Source organism: Notolepis coatsorum (assembly GCF_963971535.1).
Source record: "Notolepis coatsorum genome assembly, chromosome: 2".
Taxonomy (NCBI): domain Eukaryota; kingdom Metazoa; phylum Chordata; class Actinopteri; order Aulopiformes; family Paralepididae; genus Notolepis; species Notolepis coatsorum.
In genome coordinates, this window is record NC_140166.1 from 29,800,353 (window position 1) to 29,812,891 (window position 12,539).

The window sequence follows — 12,539 nt, forward strand, 5'->3', positions numbered from 1 at the left end:
CTTCTTTGTATGGATGTCATGCCCATTTGTATGCTGATGACACAATTGTGTACTGTATTGCTGACTCTGTACAGTTGGCCATTGAGAAATTGCAACTTTCCTTTTATGCTCTACAGCAGCGGTTCTCAACGGGGGTGCCACGGCACACTAGGGTGCCTCAGAGAGCTGCCTTGAGATTTCTTAACAACATATATATCGCTGCTGGCGGGACAAAACCTCATAACTCCATTTCTTTTTTATCAACTCAGTAGATCATCCTCCATGTGTGTGTGGTTTTACAAAGTCTACACAATGGGAAAGCATTAAACCAATCATCTGTCTAAACCTCGTAACTCTATTCGCCCTCAAATCTGTGTTCGTTTTTTTTTCATCGTTTTTTTCATCTAATAAATATATATATATTTTTTTATATGATTACAGAAAAAATCTGTTGCAGCTGCACTGTTTTCCATGAAAATACCATAATAAGTTTGACCATTTCTCAAAAACTGAAAATCATTATTTAATAAAACGCAGAAAAGGATCACCAAGTTACTCTGGATAAAGAACCCCTTTACAGACAACATTGAGACAATGTCATAATCACGGCGAGAGCCTTCTTCACTCCTCCTCCTCCCCCACATTCACGGCGGAAGCCTCACTCACCCCTTATCCTCTCACACCCTAATATGGGCAGCATCCGTTCCCCTGATTCACACGCTGCCAGCTCATCAATCAACACGGCTGTGACTCATCCCCTCATCAACGAGATGGTACTTCAACCTACAGATCCTGTCCTACCCTTGTCGGAGTGTTAAACTAGCTTCCTAGGTACAACGACAAATCTAAAGCGATTTTTGTGAGGCGACCGATTTTTTAAGCGAGGCGACCGACAGAATTCTATTGCCTCCATTGCTATGAATGAGAGAACCCACACGGCAGGAGATTTTGAAGCAACGGTCGCGCAGCAATTTCTGTCGCCTCGCTAAAAATCGCCTCGATCCTATTTTTTTAGGCGACGGCAGGCGACACAGCAAGGACAAAGAGGAAATAACATGACTTCTACTGGTGTATCATTTGTACACCATTAATTTATCAATACATTCATTGATCAATAACCTACGTATTATTACCATGCTACTTATGTTTATTATTATTAACAGGAACAATTTAAATAAATAACGTTAGTTGGAGAAGCTATAGTGGCCGCTTGTCATTAACTAATAAATGAGCAATGCGCCACGATGCACCTACTAGTGTTTTTATACTCGGGTAACAAAAGAAGTTGTGGGTGTTGACAGAGTTTAATGTCCAGGCTGCAGCTGATGTAGTTTATAAGGTTTATTGTCCAAAGAAAATGATGGTTGAGAACAGAACAGTTTGCGTCTTCAGTGAAAAAACATCCTCTCAGCAGGTGCATAACATTACTTGTCCAATCGGTGGTAATGAACTTATTGTAGCGATCAGTCATACAGTAATGTCAGGAATAATGAGGAGAGGTTGTATTCGTATATATGGTGGTTCAATTCCAGCTCAATATGGGTTTTACAGGTTAATATTCCCTCGTAAAGCACAACACAGCTACCTGCTAATACGCTAGCTTCACAACAAACTAACATCCGGTCCGTCCTATATTTCCCTCTGGGGGGAAACAAGTAACCACACCCCCAGCTAGACAGAGCGACACAATTATACCTGTGAACGGTCGCCTCTGGTGTGGGGGGCCAGGCGATTGTTGTTGAGCGACAGACGATCGCATCGCCAGGCGACGTCGGTCGCTCGCCGTGTGCGGACCACTTAAGCCTTGCAACCAAGTCCTCATTGTTGTACCTTGTCCTAACCCTTGTTCTCTTGCCCAGGACCTCCGCTCCAGTACACCTCCTACCTGGACATCCCGTGCTGCACTTTTGTCATCATTGTAGCAAAAAAGACAGGACTGGAAAAGTCTTTATCGTATGTAGGGGTGCCCTGGAATATTTTATTGGACAGGGGTGCCTTGGCAGCAGAAAGGTTGAGAACCCCTGATTACAGGATGCCCTTGCTAGTCTTAAATTGGTTCTTAATGCTAGTAAGACAAAGTTTATGTTGTTTTCAAGAGCCAGAAATATTAACTTTGATGATGTGCGTATATCTAGTCAGTGGCTCTTGTATAGAGAGAGTCACTGAGTATAAATATCTTGGCCTGTGGCTTGACAAGAAAATTACATTTAAGTTCCATGTGGACAATCTTGCCTCTAAACTGTGACATAGAATTGGTTTCCTGTACAGAAACAGATCAAATTTTCCTCTATTTAGTAGAAAAAGAATCGTTGAATCAGTCTTCTTATCAGTTTTGGATTATGGTGATGTAATTTATAGGCATGCTGCGGCATCAACTCTTAAACCTCTGGATTCTGCATATCACTCAGCTCTTATGTTTATTACTGGTGACAGATATGATACTCACCATTGTGTCCTGTATGATAGGGTGGGTTGGCCTTCTCTTACAGAAAGGCGCAACAAACACTGGTATTTATTTATTTATTTTTAAAGCCCTTATTGGTAAACAACCTGTTTATATCTCTTCACTGTTAGATTGGAATATTGGAACCTATTCAACTCGATCGACTGGATGGTTCTTAGGGTCCCTCAAGTTTGTTCTGATCTAGGGAAGTCAGCTTTTTCCTTTGATGCCTCTAATTCATGGAATGTCCTTCAACTCTCTCTGAAATTGGAGGTTCTCCCTTCCCTTGGTATGTTTAAACGTATGATTTCAGACCATTGTGTGACTACCTGTAACTGTTTTAGCTGATATTTTTAAATTATTTTAAAAGTTTATTTTTTTACTCTGGTGTTTAATTTTCTGTGAATATTGTTTGTATTATATACTTTTTACATTTTGTACAATCGTCGTTTCTGTAAATGAGGGAAACCTCGGAAGCTTACGATTTTAAATAAAGGTTGAAATTAAATATATATATTATATATACTGTGTGTGTGTGTTTGACAGTGGAACGTCGACCATGCACTTAATACTGTGCCTACATGCAATTAGTTGATGGAGAACAGCTGTGCAGACTGTAGTGTAGTGTCGTTTTAACCTTTATTTTACCAGGTAGTCACTTGAGATCAATGATCTCTTTTTAGAGTAAGACCTGGATATGGTATTAGCAGCAACAAGTGAAGTTGGACTTGGAATGGCGATGAAACATCTTTAATGAGTCCTGCTCCAACTTACTGTATTTACTCAATTAATTGGTTCTGTAAAAAAGCGACTTTAAAAAAAATGTGCCTTGTGTGAGAATTATGAATGTTATTGAAGGTCTTTTTTATTGAATACAATTATAAATTAATCAGGTTTGCAAGTCTGATGGTCGAATATTTTGCATTGATAACTGGGTACTGTATCCTCATATTTTTTCCGCCATCCCGATATTGGCTATAAGGAATGTGCAGTCATGTCATCATGATAGGCGTGTTAAACATTAACCACAGCGCTGTGTTTACCTCATGTCTTCACCTCCCGACACTACTTGGTGGCTTCCCCCCGGGAGAACGTTCTTCAGAGGAATATGGCGACGCCGTGTACTGCGTGGCCAAAGGGCCAATTATTATACAGGTATTGTGTAAATCTGCAGCACATCACAAGGTAAGACACCTTTTAAGTAAGGTTGACTTGACTGATTGGTTCATGTGCGTAAAATAATGCTGTGATTTTAACGTCGGCTGCCTGCAATATTTTGCATTCCCTTGCATCTCACATCTGGCAAATGTGTGATTTCTCCCACAAGTGGAATGAATTACACAGCTGTTTCGTCTTTGAGCTGTGAATAATTAACTGCAGTATACAGTGCCGATCAATATGACATAAGTTATGAAAACAACCGGACAGTTTTCCAAACCAAAATGTATAATTAGCAGGGCCTATGATCTTTGTCCAACAACAGGCTTACTGTAACTTCCCATACTGTATAGTAGTAGACTGTAGACATATCCACAAAGCATTCTCGACGATCTCATGACGTCTTGCCACCCAAATATGGCGCGTTGGCCACGGTAACGATTTAATAAAATTAAACTTGTAGTTGATTTCAATCAACTGTTGTTTGCCAACCAACATGTCTGTGATGAAACACTGTATGCATCCCCCTCCCCATAAACACACACACACACACACACACACACACACACACACACACACACACACACACACACACACACACACACACACACACACACACACACACACACACACACACACACACACACACACACACACACACACACACACACACAGGTAGTTGGCCTAACCCTCAATCAATGTGCCACAGTCCAAGGTGTTTACTACATTGGAGGTGGTTTGGTGGGTGGGGGGGGGGGGGTTGGGTTAGGGCAGGGGTCAGCAACCTTTACTATCAAAAGAGCCATTTCCCCCCCCTCCCACAAAATAAAATTCCTCTGGAGCCGCAAAACCAATTTACCCTTAAAATGAAGATAACACAGTGTATAATGTTTTATATATACAGTAGTTATCCCCAAGCATACCCCACATTTAGCATAAAATGCCTGACAATTGCATACCCAAAGTAATTTGCGATTTATTATACTTTATACTTATAGCACACAGTTTGTTGCATTAATGGAATTATAAAGCAACAAAAAGAAGATGTTTGACTTTATATTGCTGTTTTTACCTGTTATAACAACGGAAAACCTCAAACTTATGAAGAGGCTGTGTAGACCAATTTTTTTATAAAACACAGAAGAGGAGACAAAACACTGGTGTCTGTAGACCGACTTTGAAATAAAACCCTGAACTATTCAGGTATATTTGAGTCCTTCCCTTATTTGTGGAACATTTATCAAATAAAAAGTAGTCCACTTTGAAAAAAGACTACCATGTGTAGACCTACTTTGAAATAAAACGCTGAACTATGCAGCTCTATTTGAGTCCTTCCCTTATTTGTGGAAAATCTATAAAATAAAAAGTAAATTTTTTGTTGTTCGCAAATTTCTCACCACATATCAGGCATACAGGTAAGCCTGCATCGTTAGTTGTGAAAGCAAATTAATCTGTCCACGCTGAATTAAACCCTCTATTTTCCTCAGACTTTCCTTTTTTTGGATTTATCCATGGTTAGCTTACTGGGGGGTTGGAAACTCAAGAGTCCTTGCAGACGGCAGGGAGAGGTGCGGGGTGTGACGTACTGTATATTTTAGTTGATGAAATATTTTAGTTTACTAAATATTTTAGTTGATGAAATATTTTTTCATTTCAGTGTCACAGACATCGATCTCCAAAATAAGAGATAAAAAAAAGTAAAAAAACTAATTTTTTTTTTTTTTTTTTATTATTGTTTTTTACCAGAGAGCCGCAGCTGATTGGCTAAAGAGCCGCATGCGGCTCCGGAGCCGCAGGTTGCCGACCCCTGGGTTAGGGGGTTGGGTTGGGTTAGGACATTTACAGGGACCAGTTTCGAATTGCAGTCTCCCGTAGGTGCTCCTTGAGAGTGGTTTTAAAAGTGGGTAGTGATTCACATTCCTTTACAGCTGTGGGTAGGGCGTTCCACATTGATGTGGCATAATTGCGAAACGTGTTTAGTCCCTTGTTTGAGCCGAAATCTGGGTTTAACATGCTCTGGTGTTGTGGTCGTGGTATTCACTGACCTTTGGGAAGTATTATGACATGTACATGGGTACCTTAGTCGTGTAGTGTATCTTGTAGACCAGGCCCATTGCAAGTTGCTGTACTCTGTCGTCTACTCTAAGCCATCCTAGGTTGTCAAAGTGGGCAGGGGTGAGGTGGGTTCTAGGAGTAAGGTCAAGCAGTAGTCTGACCAGTTTGTTTTGTGATGTTTGTAATTTTGTTTTTAGCGCCTTTGAGGTGCTTTGGTACCATGAGGTGCAAGCATAGTCGTAGTACCCTTGAATGAGTGCTCCTGCCAGAGTCTTCAGGGTATTCTTGTTTACCAGAGAGGAGATCCGGTACAAGAATCTAGTTTGTTGGTTGACTTTTTTTTATTACTACATTGGATGCCATTTTGTCACAGGAAAGATTTGCCTCTTGGATGGAACCTAGGTATGTCATTTCATCTTTCCTTGTGACAATATTGTCACCCACTGTAACTGAGAAGCCGTCGGCCTTGCTGAGTTTGTTATTTGAACCGAAGAGAATGGACTCTGTTTTACCCAGGTGTAATGATAGTTTGTTGTCAGCGAGCCAGGTGCAGATTTTGCCTAGTTCCGAGCTGTATGAGAGAGTAGGCAGGTAGCAAGTCGTTGGTGCTATTTGTTCACAAGTCTTAACACATCTCTTCTTGCAGTGATACTCCTGACATGTGTATTATTACCAGCCATGATATGAATCTGTGAGACTGAAAAGGGTCGATGGTCATATGCCAGGACACCCTGCCCATCTAATCTCTAACACATCTCATGACTCCTCTCATGCCTTGGCATCATGATCTAGCTTTGGGAGAATCAAAACCTATATAGCGTGAAATGAGAATTATGTGTCCGCAGCAATAAGACGCTCTACAGTTCAGTAGCTTTTTGATTTCAAACCTATTGTTTTTTTTGTGGTCCCCCCCCCCCCCCCCCCCCCAATATAGCTAGGATTTAGTTTTGTGTGCAGACATCGGGCGATCACCACCATTACAAATATGCATTTGACAATTTAAAATAGTAATGGTAATTAAGGTTACATCCACCAGCATTTTGTAGTTACTTTGGTAAACAGGAGTATCTGTGATGTGTTATATTTTATGTATTTTTGCCCATGACTGCTTTAAATAGCCCTACAACCCTGCTTTGACACAATGGAACAACAGAACATACAGAGATCTTCAGGACAAAGTTAACCAATTCATTTAGACCATTTAAACAAACGTGCCAACGTTTGGCTCTCATGATGATTAGCAAGTTTGTTGATATTAAGTATACTGTGTGTACTGGTAGGCCTAATCTACTCTCATCGATGGTTGATAATGATATAAATGATGATAATTTTTTTCTTTTTCTGGTGAATGTTTTTTTTCCATCTGCTGACTGCAAGACGCATTTACCCATTGGTTATAAAGATCTTCTCTGTTATCTCCTGTGGCACCAGAGCAGATTATACCTCACAGTGACATACAGTAATTAAATCAAATACCTTGAGGGCGGCTGATTGGCGCAGTGGGCAAGGCGCTCGCCTCCAACGCAGGAGACGCTGGGTTCGAGCCCAGCTCTCGGCGTTGCTACCGGCTGGCCGGTCGTTCATACTAACACAATTGGCAAGTGTTAGAGGCTGGGAAAAGCCGGTGGGTGGGGATTGGACGTTGTGGACAGCGACTCCTACAGGTCGGTTGGGTGATGCGGCGGAAGCAGGAAGTAGCAGGGGCAGCGTGAGCCTCCCACGCGTTACTCCTCGCCACTGAGAGTTCGAGCTGCTGTGGTGAAAAGATGCAACAGGCTGCCTCCTCGTGTACCGGAGGGGACACGTGATGCAAGGCTTCTGTCCTCACTACAACCGACCAGTGGGAGGCATAGTCTAGCAACGTTCAAGACAGTGGAGGGAAGAATTGGACAATATGAAATTGGGATGGGAGAAAAATAGAAAATGGGGAGAAAAAGAATACTTAACCTTGCTTATGTGACAACATCCAGAGCATCAGTGTTGGACAGTGAGTCAGTCACCTCCTACAGTTATGCATATTTCTCCACATCTCCGTGATTCTCGCTCCAAGCCGTTCTTTATATATTTTGTTTTTGTGCAAGTTCCCTTTGAGCCTTTTGTGAAGAAACTTGTCATCTCTTGTTTTTGTGTAGGAGGTTTTCAGAGAGCAGCGACAAGGGCTGGTTCCGTTCTTTGTTTGTGCGCAGAGTGGATGCCAGAAAAGATGCCCACTCCAACCTGCTGTCAAAGAGGGAGACCAGCAACCTGTACAAGATGCAGTGTAGGTCTGGTAGAGCTCAGCATCACTCTGTATCCTCGTCTCAGTGGTGTAGAGCTCAGCATCACTCTGTATCCTCGTCTCAGTGGTGTAGAGCTCAGCATCACTGTGTCCTCGTCTCAGTGGTGTTGAGCTCAGCATCACTGTATCCTCGTCTCAGTGGTGTAGAGCTCAGCATCACTCTGTATCCTCGTCTCAGTGGTGTTGAGCTCAGCATCACTCTGTATCCTCGTCTCAGTGGTGTAGAGCTCAGCATCACTCTGTATCCTCGTCTCAGTGGTGTTGAGCTCAGCATCACTCTGTATCCTCGTCTCAGTGGTGTAGAGCTCAGCATCACTCTGTATCCTCGTCTCAGTGGTGTAGAGCTCAGCATCACTCTGTATCCTCGTCTCAGTGGTGTAGAGCTCAGCATCACTCTGTATCCTCGTCTCAGTGGTGTTGAGCTCAGCATCACTCTGTATCCTCGTCTCAGTGGTGTAGAGCTCAGCATCACTGTATCCTCGTCTCAGTGGTGTAGAGCTCAGCATCACTGTATCCTCGTCTCAGTGGTGTTGAGCTCAGCATCACTCTGTATCCTCGTCTCAGTGGTGTAGAGCTCAGCATCACTCTGTATCCTCGTCTCAGTGGTGTAGAGCTCAGCATCACTCTGTATCCTCGTCTCAGTGGTGTAGAGCTCAGCATCACTCTGTATCCTCGTCTCAGTGGTGTAGAGCTCAGCATCACTGTATCCTCGTCTCAGTGGTGTTGAGCTCAGCATCACTCTGTATCCTCGTCTCAGTGGTGTAGAGCTCAGCATCACTCTGTATCCTCGTCTCAGTGGTGTTGAGCTCAGCATCACTCTGTATCCTCGTCTCAGTGGTGTAGAGCTCAGCATCACTCTGTATCCTCGTCTCAGTGGTGTAGAGCTCAGCATCACTCTGTATCCTCGTCTCAGTGGTGTAGAGCTCAGCATCACTCTGTATCCTCGTCTCAGTGGTGTAGAGCTCAGCATCACTGTATCCTCGTCTCAGTGGTGTTGAGCTCAGCATCACTCTGTATCCTCGTCTCAGTGGTGTTGAGCTCAGCATCACTCTGTATCCTCGTCTCAGTGGTGTAGAGCTCAGCATCACTCTGTATCCTCGTCTCAGTGGCATCTCATTGTGACAAAATGACGATATTGTGACCCACAATTCTGTTGTCTAAAGAAACAATGTCAAGCTCATACTGTATTAACTCAAGTTTCACCAAATTAAATCTGAAATATTTGAGGGAATGTCAATTGAGAAGCACAGTCTTGGTTTGATAGCACACCTTACATTACCCTCACGTTAAATGGGATGAATGTCATTCAAAAGGTTGTGATTATCATTATATTTCTTCGACCAGCCCTGAATATATAGGCTATAGTGTATTCTTCCATTGGGAAATGTGCGCTCCGAGTTCCGACAGTGAGCTTATTTACTCCACAGCGAGGGGTTGCGGCGGGTCAAATGCAGACGAGCGCAGTACAATCACACCACGTTGGATTGAATCTGATCCAATTAAACGTTTTCACTCTGCATCCTATATGATGCTGAGCGTATCTCCGCGGCAACACAGAGAAATAATTACCATAATTTAATGCATACTGGCCCCAGGGAAGTCGGAGAGAACTAAATGTAGCACCAGAGCTGAAGGACGCATTGTGACGATGTTATTCAGTGCCTGCAACAGTGGCATCATGGTATGCTACACTACGCTATACAAATAAAGTATTATTATTATTACTATGCTAGTGTATGATCTATTCTACAGTATGAACTGTGACATGTTGCTACACTATGCCAGTGTATTATCTATTCATTGTGACCTGTATCATTTCACATGATACGTTGAGTTTACTTTCATTATGTGTATTACTGCGATCATCTCATCTGGAGTGTTGTGGAAAAACTTGTCAACAAGCATTTTCAATGTTGTTATGGAGTAGGCTACATTATACCATGTACGGCTTCATTTGAAGACTTTCTGTATCATTAGTCTACTATTGAAATTGTACTACTTACTGTAAAGGTGCTATAGATAAAAAAAAATTATGGAGAGCAATCATTAGAAAAAAGAATACATCCACAGGGCTTTTAGAAAGGTGCGGAATAAAAGTATTGCTTTTCCCCCAAACATTTTTGTATTGATGAATGGATGAACAATGTGATTTCAGTAGGCTAATAATAGGGTCTTTCACTCCTCATTTTCATATTTTCATATTAGGAACTTATAAGTGTCCTCCTCCTTGCTGTCTTCCAGGAGGCTGTCAGACAGGACCCTGTCTGTGGCACTGATGATGGAGCTAACGCTAAGCTAGTGCCCCTAACCGGAATATGTTGAGACAATGAAGTAGCTAGTTCAGACATCTAGTGGCTGGATTTTTTTTTGATCTATAGCACCTTTAACCATAATAGAAGTCTGCTCAATTACAGTCTAAAATTAGAACAATTGGATCTATCTCTTTTCTTGATCCAAATTTCAATCAAGAAAGGAGGGCAGGATTTGAGGTCGGTTGATTGGATGGTGATAATGTCTGTTCCGTGCTCTTCCTCTAGTTCACAACGTGAAGCCGGAGTGTCTGGACGCGTATAACAGTCTAGAGTGAGTGTTCTCGCTTTCGCCTCAGCATGGAACCATTCTGTTTGATGATCATTTTGCTGCCACACGACAAAGGGTTAACCCTTTACTATCACACTACAGAAAGGGTTAAAAGGAATATCAACCATTTATTTCCATGCCATATATTCAGTATTATTCTGTCAATATTTCTGAATATACAATGATGTTTTATTTGTATGTCATACCCTCTAAACGGGCCATCCCACATGGCATTACATGACACGCAATGACAGCAACATATAAGACACAGTCTTCACAGAAACTCAGCATAATAATAATAATAATAATAATAATAATAATAATAATAATAATAATAATAATAATAATAATAATAATAATAATAATAATAATAATAATAATAATAATAATAATAATAATAATAATAATAATAATAATAATAATAATAATAATAATAATAATAATACCAACTTGAGGTAACCAATGTAATGCAGAAGCTTATACAACATTGTTTTCTTGCGTCATCTAAATAATCCCACAAAGGTAAATATTTCCTTTCTTATTTTAGAGTCTTCTATTTTTAAATAATCAAGATCTTCACTGTTTATCTTATCAATTAAACCCTTTCTCTGAACACGATGCAGAGGACAGTATAAAACAAAATGTATTTCATTTTCAATGTAATTTCACCCACATAAATGACAACGCCTATCCTGTTGCTCAGTGCCAACATAACGTAAATGTAAAGGCAATATTCCAGACCTAATCTGGCCACATAATAATCCAGACCTAATCATGGGCATGCAAAGATCCTTTCCTCTAAACCGAGGTCAGGCAGACGCACCAGATCAGGGAGAGAACCCTGTGATCTGTGATGTCATCAGGATGTAAAACCTGGGGCTGCCTCATAGACGATGGTTGGGGCCCTAACTTTGTTGGTCCATAAAATGTTAGCTCTCTTACACCCAAATGAGTTTTGAATTGTGGTTCAGACGTGTTATGAATATTAGAGAATATAAACGTTCTCTTGGGTGTGAGAACTAGAGCATATTGTGGCTCAACAAAGTCAGTAGTAACCCATTGATTGTCGACGCAGCCCCACATTTGACATTCATCCTCCTCTTACATTTAGCGGTAGGAGAAGGTGGAGCCATATATATTGACAGAACTCCTGAGGCAAAGGAATCCTGGTCATATTTAGCACTCCCCTTATTTAATGCTGGGGTTAGATTGTCCTATTGACAAACTTGACTATGTGCTATGTGTGTTGCTGAATACTTTTAGTATTACTAAGTCATACCATTTTAAACTTAGGGTTGAGGTGCAGAACAGACTGAGTCTCGAGCCAGACTACCCCTGTGAGGTGGTGGGCAGCTGGAACACCTGGTACGGAGACCAAGACCAAGCTGGTAAGAACGTCAGCTGCACAAAAACCTGCAAAAGATGATGATGGTTTGTCGGGGTTTATAAAGGTGCAACAGCGACATCTGCTGTCTCACTTCCGCAGTGCACCTGTGGCGGTACAAAGGCGGCTACCCAGCCCTGACCGAATGCCTGAACAAGTTGAACAATAACAAGGTGAGAAATAAATTGCTTTAATTGCCTTTAATTATTCACTTCTCTATAAAGAAGGATGGCAAATATAAAGTGCATGTTGACCCGATGAATAACTAAGACATTGATATTTTCTTAATTGAGTCCAATCAAAGCATCCCGTGAATGAATGAATGAATGAAAACTTTATTTAACAGATTGCAGAATGGGTACAATACAGTACGGCTCAATACACACAATTGTTAAGGGGATGCAGACCTGAGAAAGACGTTTGTCTTGTTTCCATCAGGGTCCCCCATTTTCAATTCATATAGACATTTATGACATACACAACATACATGACATTTATGGCATAGGGACATATAGGTATTTAGTACTGATACATTTGTGACATAAACGGTATTCAAATATACAGTACTGTTACCCCTAGTGGAGAGGAACATGTTTAATTTGACTTTATATTAATGTAATAAATACTTAATAAGCATTAAGTATATTCATGTTTTTTCCCTC

At 41.3% G+C, this 12,539-nt stretch overlaps 2 protein-coding genes across 2 annotated transcripts in view; both read left to right on the forward strand.

Annotated features, from left to right (window-relative positions):
* The window catches only part of lrrc74b (leucine rich repeat containing 74B), a gene marked incomplete at both ends in the record, with an annotated part of 98,379 nt that extends 94,591 nt beyond the window's left edge, over nucleotides 1-3,788 (forward strand). Inside the window, one exon of the mRNA XM_084308096.1 lies at nucleotides 3,750-3,788. Within this exon, the coding sequence (XP_084164222.1) occupies nucleotides 3,750-3,788 (39 nt within the window). The remainder of the gene's footprint in view (nucleotides 1-3,749) is intronic.
* Nucleotides 3,789-3,997: 209 nt separating this feature from the next.
* nipsnap1 (nipsnap homolog 1 (C. elegans)) overlaps nucleotides 3,998-12,539 on the forward strand; it is a gene marked incomplete at both ends in the record, with an annotated part of 40,148 nt that continues 31,606 nt past the window's right edge. Inside the window, 5 exons of the mRNA XM_084308097.1 lie at nucleotides 3,998-4,014; nucleotides 7,768-7,895; nucleotides 10,451-10,496; nucleotides 11,787-11,881; nucleotides 11,980-12,050. Of these exons, the coding sequence (XP_084164223.1) occupies nucleotides 3,998-4,014; nucleotides 7,768-7,895; nucleotides 10,451-10,496; nucleotides 11,787-11,881; nucleotides 11,980-12,050 (357 nt within the window). The remainder of the gene's footprint in view (nucleotides 4,015-7,767; nucleotides 7,896-10,450; nucleotides 10,497-11,786; nucleotides 11,882-11,979; nucleotides 12,051-12,539) is intronic.